This window comes from Leuresthes tenuis, unplaced genomic scaffold (genome assembly GCF_036924035.1).
Source record: "Leuresthes tenuis unplaced genomic scaffold, fLeuTen1.0.hap1 SCAF_20, whole genome shotgun sequence".
Lineage (NCBI taxonomy): Eukaryota > Metazoa > Chordata > Actinopteri > Atheriniformes > Atherinopsidae > Leuresthes > Leuresthes tenuis.
The window spans coordinates 23,512,234-23,527,375 of NW_027325374.1; the positions used below are offsets into that span (position 1 = coordinate 23,512,234).

At 43.9% G+C, this 15,142-nt stretch overlaps 1 protein-coding gene across 3 annotated transcripts in view; it reads left to right on the forward strand.

Annotated features, from left to right (window-relative positions):
- Positions 1-15,142, forward strand: part of lrrc45 (leucine rich repeat containing 45) — a 46,472-nt gene that overhangs the window by 10,451 nt on the left and 20,879 nt on the right. For all 3 annotated transcript variants that reach the window (XM_072373620.1, XM_072373618.1, XM_072373619.1), the window contains exons 5-13: positions 48-226; positions 2,058-2,186; positions 2,723-2,835; positions 5,194-5,252; positions 5,466-5,543; positions 5,884-6,019; positions 12,105-12,182; positions 12,297-12,408; positions 12,487-12,557. In XM_072373620.1, the coding sequence (XP_072229721.1) occupies positions 48-226; positions 2,058-2,186; positions 2,723-2,835; positions 5,194-5,252; positions 5,466-5,543; positions 5,884-6,019; positions 12,105-12,182; positions 12,297-12,408; positions 12,487-12,557 (955 nt within the window). The remainder of the gene's footprint in view (positions 1-47; positions 227-2,057; positions 2,187-2,722; positions 2,836-5,193; positions 5,253-5,465; positions 5,544-5,883; positions 6,020-12,104; positions 12,183-12,296; positions 12,409-12,486; positions 12,558-15,142) is intronic.

Below are 15,142 nucleotides of genomic sequence, written 5' to 3' on the forward strand. Positions count from 1 at the left end.
GAGCATTTCATTTCAGAGCCTGATGCATCTTTGATTTGTGTTTGCAGGCTTATTTTGGAGTGGAATGCTTTGGGGTCATGGGAAGAGGCCTTTTCACTTTTTTGTGACGGTTTAGCCTCCAACAACATGCTGACACAGCTGGACCTGCGCAACAACCAGATCAACCACCATGGAGCATCTGAACTCGCTCGCGCACTCCGATGCAACAGCACCTTGGAAGAGCTAGGTAACGCACGATAAAATGAAAGTGGACCCTGGGCTGGAGTACATCAGCGTTAACACCAGTAGAATAAAAAGGGATGAGCCTGAAAGGCCAAATTGGATTTTGGATGTTCTTTATGTTGACATAGACAACAATATTCTGATTTAATCTGATTAAAAAGTTACTCTGAAATAGACACGGTCATGCAATCTGCATTTTATGATTACCTCACATGGACATACAATAATAATACATATAAATTCACTGAACTTTGTGAAGTTGAAGTATGCTGATCTTATTCACATTATGGAGGTCATGCCTTAACTGCAATATTATGTCCTATTTCTTTTGGGCTTTTTTTGTGAATTGGATGCTTGTTTCTGTCACAAGATGGGGTAACACCAGCTCAGATGGGATTCAGTGGCGAACAGGAAGGCTGCAGGAAAAAAAAAGCAAGTTTTTGGGGTGAGGGAGTAACCTGAGATCGCTCATGATCTGAGTTTGAGGGATATGGATATGATTAAGACTTTGAATGGATGCAAACATTTCAGTTGCAAAGGGGGACATAATGACATGAGATGAGCCAATAATTAGACTATTCTTTATGACATCCATCCATTATCTACCGCTTCTCCGGGGGTCGGGTCGCGGGGGCAGCAGCTTGAGCAGAGAAACCCAGAATTCCCTGTCCCCGGCCACTTCCTCCAGCTCTTTCGGGGGGACCCCGAGGCGTTCCCAGGCCAGCCGAGAGACATAGTCCCTCCAACGTGTCCTGGGTCTTCCCCGGGGTCTCCTCCCAGTGGGACGTGCCCGGAACACCTCACCAGGGAGGCGTCCAGGGGGCATCCTAACCACATGCCCGAGCCACCTCATCTGACTCCTCTTAATGCAGAGGAGCAGCGGTTCTACTCCGAGCCTCTCCTGGATGACTGAGCTTCTCACCCTATCTCTAAGGGAGAGCCCAGACACCCTGCGGAGGAAGCCCATTTTGGCCGCTTGTATCTGCGATCTTGTTCTTTCGGTCACTACCCACAACTCGGGACCAAAGGTGAGGATGGGAACGTAGATTGACCAGTAAATCAAGAGCTTCGCCTTCTGGCTCAGTTCCTTCTTCACAACGACGGGTCGGTGCAGAGCCCGCAACACTGCAGACGCTGCACCAATCCGCCTGTCAATCTCACGCTTCATTCGTCCCTCACTTGTGAACAAGACCCAGAGATAATTGAACTTCTCCACTTGGGGAAGGATTGCATTCCCGACCCGGAGAGGCCATTCCACCCTTTTCCGGCTGAGGGCCATGGTGTCGGATTTGGAGGTGCCGATTCTCATCCCAGCCGCTTCACACTCGGCTGCAAACCGCTCCAGTGAGAGCTGAAAATCATGACCCGACGACGCTAACAGAACCACATCATCCGCAAAAAGCAAAGAGCCGAGTTCCCGAGGACGCCAAATCAGACCCCTCAACGCCCTGGCTGTGCCTAGAAATTCTGTCCATAAAAATTATGAACAGAATCGGTGACAAAGGGCAGCCCTGATGGAGTACAACCCTCACCAGAAACCTCTTTATGACATGTAAACAAGAATAGAAAAGGAATATCACATCTGATGTAAACATCATGAGGATATACTCCTATTTTATTTTTTATTAAGTTGAAAATAAGACACATTTTGAACTTTCATTTCTCAGCCTTCTGTAGATGATGTCACAAAACAAGAGTTTGGTTCTTTGTTGCAAAATAAAATCTGATTTTTATGTGACTTATAAATGTACTTTTGAAGTGCATATATAAATACAACTCTATCTATAGATATATGTTTTTATGACTGGATAAAGGTCTGCTCTTACTGTTTACAGATTTAAGGTGGAACAACATTGGTCTGTTGGGTGGCAGATCCTTGCTCGAGGCACTCCGAAAAAACTGGAGCATAGTGCAGCTGGAGATGGCAGGGAACAACACACCCAGTGACGTACTTAAAGCACTTGGTAAGTTTTTAGCTGTTTTCACAAGCACACTGCACTTCTAAAATTTTGATCTGGAGGTAAACCCAAATATCCTCAACATTCATTCCGGAGTTCTTAGAGTTTCAAGCCATCTCCCAAGTGATATATCAGGGTGAAGCAATATATGAACATAACAGCTATGCCTTTACAGTATAACATTTACTGTTACCGAGTGTGTATGCTGGAATGAGTTGATGCTTCATAGTCATACTGTGGAATAATTCAAATGCAGCTGATACTGGGATCAACATAAACAGTATTCATTCTCAAAGTGCAATAAACAAAGCACAGTGATTTCCACAGTGTAGCCTTTATCCTGTGTCATCTGTGTGGTCCCCTTCCTCACATTTCCAGCTGGGAGAAGGCTTCTTCAGTGCAGACTCTACTGTTAAGCACATATGAGAACAGGAGCTGCAGAAAAAGTCTGAACAGAATTGTTTGCACATTCTCCAGAAAGCTCATGTGTAACATACTTGCTTGTTGACATGCTGGTATTTGTGTCTTTTGGAACCTGTCAGAGCAGATCACAGGGCACAACTCAGACAGACAGTCCACCTTAAGAGAGAACTGCAGCAGGACACAAGTCCTCAGCAGGGAGATTCAAATGCTGAAGGAGGAGAAGGGCCGGCAGGTAAGCGACACATGAGGCAATGTCCATCAGCTTAGTAATATTGGTGTGCTTTTATATGTTTGCTTTCATTTTTTTATATATATGAAAAATTTAAAGATATGTCAATATTGCCTTTTTGGTTAGTTTTTTTCTTTTCTTATCTACCACTTTAAGCACTTTTACTCTACAATTCACATTCACACCTATGTTTCTACAGTTTCTAGCTACAGCTATCTGTTGGTATGCAGAGCTTTTTCTTTATCATACACGCACATGCTCACCAGTAAAAGCATTGGGGCAATGTGGGGTTCAGTGTCTTGCTCAAAGATAGTTTGACTTGTGGACTGGGGAAGCCTGGCATAAAATCCCAGCGCTTCCAAATCTGCAAGGTCACAGAACCTTGGGGCTGATTGTTCAGGCAGGCAGCTTTTATTTGTTTGTTTTTGGAGCTTTGGAGGCAGCCTTGGTGATCCATGCTAAATGGATTTTCACTGAGACAAACCACACAGGAATGCTTTGAAACCCAGTAAAACTTCATGTATTGAGATTTTGAAATATCTATAACTGAAAGAAGAGTAAAGATCCATGAGCTCATTTATTCATTTTCTTTGCATTTCCTTGCAAGTTGATAGGCATATAATCCTTTTTACATATGATGGAATAAACTTCAAGTTAGCTCTAAAGACTTGAAATGTATTTTCAAAATTTGCAGTCTAGTGACTATTCACTTTATATACAGATCCCATAATCCCCTACATTAAAAATATATAACATATATGGAAAGACAGACCAGTAAACTCAACAAAAGCTAGTCAAGACCACGGCAGCTGAATAATCATCTACTTTTTATTTTGATGCTGACTGCAGTACCAATTTTAGTGCCCATATCATATTAGAGTAAGTACCTCATGTAGAGTGATACTTATCTTCCTACTTATTGCAAAAAGACAATGAGCCAACATGGCTGGCCTATTGTAACAGTTTTATGCCAGCCTGTGTTATGTGTGCTCCTAATACAAAATGGCAAAAGAAACAGCACAGTCCCTCTCCATTAGAAATACAGGGGAATCCACAGAAACCACTCAGCCTCCACACTAATCACAGCCTCAGACCTCTCTAATATCCACAATTTATCTTAAACCTGGATAAATTCAAAATCAAAATGAAGCTATTTATGTCTTCTCACCATCTTTGTGCTGTAACTTGTGCTTTTCTGTCACATCACCTCAGATTCAGAGCGAAATCACACATTTCCATTATAAATAGCCTCTCGATTTCTCCTTTAAGCTGATAGTGGGGGCTGTATTCAAACTGCTACAAAACCTGTATTTTAAACAGGACCTTGATAGAAATGACAGTACTGTCTTCAGCAGACCTTTCTACTATTGAAAAGTTTTAAAAAAAAGTTTTACTGGGACTTATAAATCCATTGAAACAGCTGTTTGTTCTAAGGAAACCACTCACACCTCCACACTAATAACAGACTCAAACCTCTCTAATATCCACCATTTCTCTCAAACCAGGATAAATTCAAACTCAAAATGAAGCTATTTATGTCTTCTCACCATCTTTGTGCTGTAACTTGTGCTTTTCTCTCAAATCACCTCAGATTCAGAGCAAAATCACACATTTCCATTATAAACAGAATGTCCTTTTCTCCTTTAAGCTGACAGTGAGGGCTGTGTTCAAACTGCTATAAAACCTGTATTATATACAGGACCTTCATATAAATTACATAACTGTCTTCAGCAGACCTTTCTACTATTATCAGGACAATTTTGTTTTCACCTGTGACTTATAAATCCATTGAAACGGTTTGTTCTCAGCGGGCACAGCCTGTCCTCCTCTGTGTCTGTCTGGCTTAGGCCGTCTTTCTGTGTGTTTAACCTCACTCATGCTGTCTAAAGCAGGCAGGTTTCACCATAACAAGCCCGAATATCATATTTCAGACTGGATTTGTAATATCTAATGCTTGACTGGCAACTAGCAACTCTCAGCACTGCACAGCCTCTCTGTGTCGACGGGCAGAAGCTTGGCACCCGTCAAAATTTCTTCAGAAATTTTCGAGTTACTTCTTACTGTTCAATTTCATTTAAAGAAGAATTGGACAGTTTTCAGAAAAAGGTTTAGAAAAATACAACTTGCTGACATATTCACAAGACAGGGTATGTTTTATAATATACATCAAATCAACATAACAGTGTGACCCCAATTTAGTTAATGTTTTAATTGATAATGTTGAAAACAGGGACAACAGAAAACTCAAATTCAAATGAAAAACCTAACAACAAACATTCAACAGACAAGATAAAGCAGAAATGGGAGCAAGATTCGGATCTTTATGGCCACAGCAGTAATTGTTTCTCTTTTCTCTCTCAGTTCCTTGGACTGATGGAAACCATAGACCGGCAGAGGGAGGAGATGGGACGATCCAGTAGGTCAGTTGAGATACTGTATATAGCCACTGACTATTTCCATAGTTTTATAGCTATCTTTATCTGTCTTTAACCTTCAATGTTTCTAATTTGAATTAAATAAACCCTGAAAAATATAGAATGTCTTTTAGCTTTTCACTTTTTAAATAAAGTTTGTATAATGATCACTTTGCATCATCTGCAGTTGTGACCTGATCCACTTTTTTCTCACATTAGGTCAACCTCTATTCAGATTTGTCAACTCCAAGAAGCTTTGAATGAGAGGAAGTCGGCTGTCAACTCTCTGGCTGCCAAGTAATCATTTCATCTGCTGTGTTCAGTGCTCAGTATACAGAAATGTGAAAAAGTACCTAATGGAAGTTGTCTGGGTTTTTTAGTTGTTAAGTAAATCTGTTTTTTGATACAGTATGGACAGACGAAGGTGATATACTCAACAAATGACAAAAAACTGATATTTTGTGGTCATTTTTCATATACTTGAAATAACAACCACAATTGGCAGATTAGGTGCCTCTGGTAAATCTCATTTAGGAGGGATAAGTGGACCTTTGAAAAAGACATGTTATCAGTTGACCAAACAATGCAGCTTTTATCATATACTGTATGTGTCATGGTTTAATGTGTTATTGTGCAGGTTGCAAATGACAGAAGCTGCCATTGCTCTCTCTGAGCAGAAAAACCAGAGCATGGGAGAACTACTGTCTCGAGTGAGGGCTGAAAATGAAGAACAGAAGGAGCAACAGAGCAGACTTAGGAAGAAGGAAGAGGAGGTAGGAGGAAGAGACAACTTCTGGTCATTAATGCCATGAAGTAAAGTGTGACATTCACTGGAGGCAGCACTGAAAGTTTGATATATAGCTGTTGTTTATTTGATAAGAACTACACTCAACTGGGACCCTCATTTCTGTTCAATGAGAGAATGAAACTATGACAGAAGCAAGGGTCGAGCGAAGTAATGAGTGAATGACAAGAGCGAGAACAAAGCAGTGAATCAAGAAAGAAATTGTGCTTTTTTTCTTAATGTTTTTTGGCATTTGCATTTTGCTAATGGGAATATAATGGATCGCTGGATTATGAATGCAACCAAAACACATGCCCGGTCTTGGCTCACCATGAGTGTGTTGTGTGTGCGTGCACGCACATTTATGGATAGATGAGAAATAATAATTTGCCTGTTTAAAAAGGTGTGCCCAGCTGTGTTAAATTAGCCGTGTATTTGTGTAAGAGAGAGTGTGTATTTGTGACAATAACTTGTGTAGCCTGTGTAGTAGTTCCTACAAAAATACCCCCAGCCCCCCCCCAAGTTCACATTTTACCCTGACAGAGACATACTTATTCACAAAGTGAAAACTAGAAGCTACACAGCACAGTCTTGTAAATGATCTGATTTGTCTGTATTGATGAAAGTTCCAGAATACTGTCACATGCTTAGATAGAAAGTGATTCATTCCATATACACTCACTCAAACAGAGATAAACTTGATTTATTGAATGATGATGGACATCATTGTTTATTTTACAAGAAAGTCCTCTGTGTATTATAAGCCTACTATAACCTCAGTACATAGAAATAGTATCAGTATATTCTGCCATGTGATGTAGCTAGATTGGGCAGGATTGACAATGCTCATGTTTTCGCATGAGATAACCTTGCTTATCTGCTTCAGGTTCTTAAGTTGCTGAGAAATTCTCCCTGAAATTCTCCCTCCAGATAAGGTCTTTTGAGCACTTCCTTTGCAAAAAGAAAAAGCCATTTTCTGCTAGAGGGTGTAATTTGAACATCAGGGGTTTTCCTTACCTCATCACTTCATTGAAACATTGTGAAAAAACATTGCAAAAAAATGACCAAGTGCAAAAGACTACACTTGACCGACCGACTAGTGAAAAAAGGAAGATACCTGAAAGAATGCCATTGAAATGGAAAGGAAAGGACTTGAGGCACTAAAGAATGACATCAAGAAGTTTATTGTATCACACCGAAGAGCAGAATACTAGACGACATAAAAAGAAAGGGCGAACTAGGACTACCTTCTACAAAGATCCTACAGATTTACCAAAAACCTTTTTGTCAAGGAGAAAGACCCTTAAAGTACCTGTAAGGGTGTTAGAGGAGCACCTGAGGCAGACCTACTCTGACAAACAGAGGCATGTGCCAGTCACCATCCCAGATGACATGCCACCACTCCAGCCACCAGAGCACCTGTTGGACGCCAGGTCCTCTACATGGAATGATTTCGAGAGAACAGTGAAGTAGGCACAGCATCAGAACCTGGGCTCAATGGCATTCCATATAGACTCTATAAGAATACCTCTGGTGTCCTGAGGTACCTCTGGAAGCTAATAAAGGTGGCTTGGGAAAGGGGAAATATACCAAAGGCATGGCGTCATGGCATCATGCAGTTCCACCAAATCAATTGAATTCATTTCAATTTTTCAGTTTTATTTATATAGCGCCAAATTACAACAAATGTCATCTCAAGGCACTTCAATAATACAGTCCAATTCAAGACAATTAGAATTCAATTCATTGTAATCATAATCCGATCAAATCCAATTAATTCAATTATAAATTACTCCAGTTCATACATTCAGAGACAATTTCCTAGCTAAGGAAACCAAGAGATTGCACCGAAAAATCAGTCTTTTGAACGTGAAAGGAAAGTTTTTCTTCAGTATTGTGGCCTAGAGACTGTTGGTGTTCTTGCAGAGGAACAACTTTGTTTACACTGTGGGTAAGTGGCTTTTCAGGATGTCTGGAGCATGCAAATGTCATCTGGCACCAGGTGCAAATTTGCCAAGAAGGAAAAGAAAGATCAGCATGCGTCACAACCGGCGTAGATGGGGGTTGTGCATGACGTGGATGAGGTAGGACCCAGAAGCAGATATTAAAGAAAAAACTTTATTTATTTACAAAAGGAACAAAAAGCGCTGCTGAGCTGGATAACAATTAAATCTAAACTGTGGGAAGAAACAAGAGGCAAAACCTGACCAGGGACTGAGGGCCTGCCCAGCGGATGACCCGGCGGATGACCAGTGACGAGAGAGCTGACCCAGCGGACAGCCAGGCATCTGGCACCAGGGGCCTCATGTACAAAGACTTGCGTGAATTTCCTACTGAAACATGGCGTACGCTCAAACCAAAATGCACGTACAAAAATATCCAGATGTATCAATATGTGCGCACGCGTGACTCCAAGCACATTTCGTTTGTACATCCCAATCAACGTGGAATTGAGCGGACATGTCAGAGTACCCGACTCCCCCCCCCGTCCACGCCCCTACTTGAATATGCAAATCATATTTAAATGAGCCCTGCACCTGCGATTCCCCTCTCTGCAGGATCAGAAAATAAAGAATAAAGAATGCATAAAACGGAAAAAAGAATAACTTAATGGAAAGTGAGATGGAGGTGCTACTTTCTGAAGTGGAGGCCCGCAAAAATGTGCTCTTTGGCACGCTGTCCTACGATATAAGCAGCAAACGTAAGAGGAGTGGGTGGGAGAGCGTGAGCGAGGCCTTTAATGTTGAGGAGTTGAACAGAGAGGCGACACAACTATGGGTAACACTGCTCTCTCAGGGGTGGTGGGACCACATGTGGGTGACTCTGATTACCCCCAAGGTAAATACCTACATTTGTGTAACTCACAACAAATGTGTTCATACAGTAATCTAGAGCAGAAGTGCACCGGGGAAAAGGTGAGACTAATTGAGACATTTCACAAGCACGGGGTTATTAACATGTGCGCACAGAGATGATCAGGGGCTTGTTAGAAAGATCTTAAGCTGTTGTTCAACCAGCAAAAAAACAGCAAGTTACTAACTTTAACCACCAACTATTATGCTGTGAAGACGGGATAGAAATTTTCTGCGCACATGCTCAATGCACTTCATGGGGAATAATATTAGGACAATTACACGAATAAAGTTACTCACCAAGAAGCCCACCGTCGCGCACAGTGCCAGCTTGTAGTCTGTTCCCAACAATGCTGTTACTCAGAATGTATGAGAACCGTGCGTTGAACCAGGCCACCTCGCCACAATGTTAGTTAAGTGCATTTGCGCATCACAAATGATCTGTACATTGATGGAATGGAATTGCTTCCTGTTGACATACACAAATTCATCCTGTGATGGCGCTTTTATAGCAATGTGTGTGCAGTCGATAGCTTCGATTACATTAGGAAAACCGGCTGTCGCTGCAAATTGCGCTTTCATGTTGGCCTGTTCAGCTGCATTGTATGGGAATTTGATATACCTGGCTGAGATGCGGATAATCCCATCCTACACGGCTGGCATGGCTCGGCTCAGGGTCGACTGGCACAGTCCCGATCGGTCGGCCAGCTCCCTTTGAAATGCCCCGGTTGCCAGGAACCCCAACGTGGTCTTGCGCTCCAACGCCGGCCGCAGCTCTGCGCATAGCTCCAGGAGGATTGCCCTCGGGAACCTAAAACGGCTGATGAGCCACTTGTCCTCATGTTCCAACAAATCATGCCTGTCTCTAAATACACGCTCTCTCCTTATTGCACCATTTGCTATGTCTTCCAACACCGCTAAAGCAGCCATTGTTTTTAATAGTATGCATTGCACCACTTTGCGCATACTTTTTTATTCACTCTGACTGTAATTGCAGACACATGGGTGTGTTAATTGTTTATCAGTGATAATTGTTCATGTGTCTCAGATGTGCACATCGCTAATTCTGAGGACAAATTGTGTTTAAATTTATTCATTATAACAGTTTCCCAACATCACCTGTAAGTGTCGCCAAAGAAACAACCGCTGTAGAAAAGTGCGTACGACAGCCCTGAAATTTGCGTGAGGCACCGCACATTTCCACGGTCATTTCGCTCTTGATACATCTGATCGTTGACGTGAAAAAGTGTGTACGCCACTTTTTTGTGCGTACGTACCCTTTGTACACGAGGCCCCAGGTCTGGTAGTCGACCAGACGACCAATGGCGAAGGAGCCGATCCAGTGGCCGGCCAGGCTTCCGGCAACGTGGGAGCTCGTCTGACCAACCAGGAGGAGGCTGTTCCACTGGTAGGACCCTCTTCAGAACGGATGAGGACAGAGGCGAGCCCACTTGGGCTCCCTCTGGCGAAGGCCACAGCCCCCCCTCAAGGGATGGCTCCCAGGCATCCCCAAGCCAGGGTGGGAGGGAGGGGCTCAGAAGGCGGACCCAGGAGACTGTGATGACGACTTTCAGGGCCTCAGACACAGGACACAGATGCAGGGTCAGTTTCAGATCAAGAGTGTTTATTAATAAACAACAGTAGGTTCGAGGATCTCCCGACAGAGCAAACCAAGAGGCTGTGAAACTCCTGAGCACTCTCAAAAACTATGGATAAGGAGAGTACAGCTATGAAAATTATCAAGGCGCTAGAGTGAGGCTCATGAAAGGAACACAACACAGTGGCATAGACAAGGGAGACGCAGACTGTTTGAGCACATGAGGAGCCATGAGGAACAGGTGGAAACACTTTGGGATTCAGGGAAGACAATCAGACACTTGACACAGGAGGAAGGGCGAGGTACCTGAAACGAGAGGGAAGTTAATATTTCAAAATAAAACAGGAAATGATGAGACAAGACATGAATCAAAGCGTAGCTCGTGACAATATTAATATTACTAGAATAGACTGCATCGTAGTTGGCAGCAAGTTCCTGTTGCTCTGATAGTATTGTGAATAATGATTTATACTCAGCTATTTTTCCAGCAAAAAAGGGATTTGTGAAATATTTTTTGGACTAGTTTGGATGCTGTGCTGCTCCTTGTATTTTAGACACTTTTCTAAAGTTCTGTTATGATGAGTTGCCATACCAACACAAGAGTCTTTGACAAATGGGAACAGCTAATTGAGCTGGCAACTAAATGTCAACTAAAGCCAGAAAAAAAAGACTCCAAATTCCTGATGATTTTAGGAGGAAACACTGTGGATGTCAGGGAGAAGTAGGAGAGGTGGAGCAACAGGTCTTCCCTCAGAACTGATGAGGAATGACCTCCCCGGCCTGTGGTTCGAGGAATGTGAAATTGACATTAAAATGTCATTGCTTCACTTTAAGACAGACTCTAATTTTTCCAAGTTCAAACTCTTGCCTTTTTAGTAAGCCAACTGGGCAGCTAGCATTTGCAGTCTTGATAAAATTAGATATGGCAAGGGTATACTGTTGACGTTTGTAGTGGAAAAAGTAATCATGATTATCCAAGCACTGTTAAAGTGAAAAGTACTTGTACTTGTTCTTGTACAACAGAGAGCAAAACTTCAACACAGAGCACCTATGTCAGAGTGTAGCTCTGACTTACAGTTTCAGTGCATATCATATTATACCCGAACACAGGAGAAGAAAAAAAAATGCCTATGTATCAGAATATGCAAGCTAACTTCTTATCTCTTGATGAGCTGGACGGCCTTGAGGAGTGCGTAAAACGAAAGTGATGCCTGGGAAAAGGAGACCAAGTTTCACAAGTAACATAAGAAATATTGTACTGTAACATCTTGTGCATCTAATGCCTGGGAAAGAATATCCAGTCTTACAAGTGATTTAAGCATGATGAGACACAAGTATAGGGCTAAATAAAATTTTCCATTACAACATTGATGTTACGCCAGCTAACTGACTGAATTTGACGTTGGGCGTGTAATGCACCATTGTCAGAAATGTTCCAAATATGATGGTAAATAATGTTCTATTTCCATGTCCACTTGGGTGTGAGTCAGAAACCTGAATAACAAAATTTTGCAAAATAAAAAAAGCTTTATTAGATGTTGATTATCATAAAATTAAAGCTTTATGCTTGTCAAGGTATTGTATTACCATCTCAAAGTGATTAACATAATCTCTCCATTCTCCAGGATTGTGCACTCAGAGAGGAAAAGCTCATCAGAGAGATCCAAAACCTGATGGGAAACAATGGCCAACTCAGGAATAAAGTAGGAATCCTGCCTATTAAGTACAGTGTGAATTTAATAGCACACACAAACGTTGCATAGTGAGTACTGTGATATGTGAACCCAGTTATTTGGTTAGTAATAACTGTATGTTAGGTGGAGGAGCTGGAACGTAGATGTAAATCTCAGCAGCAGCAGATCTTTGAGCTGAAGCAGGAGCTAACCAACAGCACAGCTGAGCTCAAGATGCGGCTGGCACAGGCAGAAGGTAACCAATTAGAAACGCTCATCGAGAATGCCATTTTCTCATGTGAAACCCAATAGATATTTCCTGTTTGTCTGACAGATCGTCTTGAAACAGAGAAGCGAAGGTCCAAGCAAGCTCTGGAGGACATGGACAGTCTCCACCAGAAAGAGGTGCTCCATCATTGTTGTCCAAATATAAGACATATGTCTGCATATTTACAATATGACTGTTAAACCAAAGAAAATCTTCAGTAGTAATGTGAATTATATACACTATATTGCTAAAAGTATTGGCTCATCTGCCTTTGGCTCATCTGAATTTAAGTGACATCCCATTCCTAATCCATAGGGTTTAATATGACGTCAGCCCACCCTTTGCAGCTATAACAGCTTCAACTCTTCTGGACAAGCTTTCCACAAGGTTTAGGAGTGTGTTTATGGGAATTTTTGACCATTCTTCCAGAAGTGCATTTGTGAGGTCAGACACTGATGTTGGACAGAAGGCATGGCTCACAGTCTCTGCTCTAATTCATCCCAAAGGTGTTGTATCGGGTTGAGGTCAAGACTCTGTGCAGGCCAGTCAGGTTCTTCCACACCAAACTGGCTCATCCATGTCTTTATGGACCTTGCTTTGTGCTCTGGTGCGCAGTCATGTTGGAACAGGAAGGGTCCATCCCCAAACTGTTTCCACAGAGTTGGGAGCCTGAAATAGTCCAAAATCTCTTGGTATGCTGAAGCATTCAGAGTTCCTTTCACTGGAACTAAGGGGCCAAGCCCAGCTCCTGAAAAACAACCCCACACCATAACCCCCCCTCCACCAAAAATTACACCAAACTTTACACAATGCAGTCAGACAAGTACCGTTCCCCTGGCAACCGCCAAACCCAGACTCCTCCATCAGATTTCCAGATGGAGAAGCGTGAGTCGTCATTCCAGAGAACGCGTCTCCACTGCTTTAGAGTCCAGTGGCGGCGTGTTTTACACCACTGCATCCGACTCTTTGCATTGCACCTGGTGATGTATGGCTTGGATGCAGCTCGGCCATGGAAACCATTCCATGAAGCTCTCTACGCACTGTTCTTGAGCTAATCTGAAGGCCACATGAAGTTTGGAGGTCTGTAGCAATTTACTCTGCAGAAAGTTGGCAACCTCTGCACACTATGTGCCCCAGCATCTGCTGACCCCGTTCTGTAATTTTACCGGGCCTACCACTTCATGGCTGAGCTGCTGTTGTTCCCAATCAGTTCCACTTTGTTATAATACCACTGACTGTGGAATATTTAGTAGTGAGGAAATTTCACGACTGGACTTGTTGCACAGGTGGCATCCTATCACAGTACCACGCTGGAATTCACTGAGCTCCTGCGAAATAGACAGGTTTTCAGATATACAAATATACAGAATGAAATTTCAATTAATGGCTCCGACAGACTCCCTCCTGAGCTGTCACCTTATCGTGGTGGGGGAGTTTGCGTGCCCCAATGAGTCTGGGAGCTATGTTGCCCGGGGCTTTAAGCCCCTGGTAGGGTCACCCAAGGCAAACAGATCCTAGATCAGGGACCAGACAAAGAACAGCTCAAAAGACCCCTTATGATGAACAAAAAATTTGGACCTCGTGATCCCTTGCCCGGATGTGGGCAGCGGGCGCCTGGTGGCCGGGTCTGTGCCCATGGGGCTCGGTCGGGCATAGCCCGAAATGATGACGTGGGTCCCCCTTCCGACGGGCTCACCACCCGTGGGAGGGGCCAAGGGGGTCGGGTGCGATGTGAGCTGGGTAGCGGCCGAAGGCAGAGGCCTTGGCGGTCTGATCCTCGGCTGCTGAAGCTAGCTCTTGGGACGTGGAATGTCACCTCTCTGTTGGGGAAGGAGCCGGAGCTGGTGCGCGAGGCTGAGCGGTTCCGGCTAGATATAGTCGGACTCACCTCGACGCACGGCTTGGGCTCTGGAACCAGTCCTCTTGAGAGGGGTTGGATTCTCTTCCACTCTGGAGTTGCCCGTGGTGAGAGGCGCAGAGCAGGTGTGGGCATACTTATTGCCCCCCAGCTGTGTGCCAGTACATTGGGGTTTACCCCAGTGAACGAGAGGGTAGCCTCCCTCCGCCTTCGGGTGGGGGGACGAGTCCTGACTGTTGTTTGTGCCTATGCGCCAAACAGCAGTTCAGAGTACCCACCCTTTTTGGAGTCTCTGGGGGAGGCACTGGAGAATGCTCCTACCGGAGACTCCCTCGTTCTGCTGGGGGACTTCAATGCTCACGTGGGCAATGACAGTGAGACCTGGAGGGGTGTGATTGGGAGGAACGGCCCCCCCGATCTGAACCAGAGTGGTGTTATGTTGTTGGACTTCTGTGCTGGTCATGGACTGTCCATAACGAACACCATGTTCAGACATAAGGGTGTCCATATGTGCACTTGGCACCAGGACACCCTTGGCCGCAGTTCGATGATCGACTTTGTGGTTGTATCATCGGACTTGCGGCCGTATGTCCTGGACACTCGGGTGAAGAGAGGGGCGGAGCTGTCAACTGATCACCACCTGGTGGTGAGTTGGCTCCGCTGGTGGGGGAGGATGCCGATCAGACCTGGCAGGCCCAAACGTATTGTGAGGGTCTGCTGGGAGCGTTTGTCAGAATCCCCCGTCAGAAGGAGCTTTAACTCCCACCTCCGGCAGAGCTTCAACCATATCCCGGGGGAGGTGGGGGACATTGAGTCCGAATGGGCCATGTTCCGTGACTCCATTGCCAAGGCAGCTGATCGGAG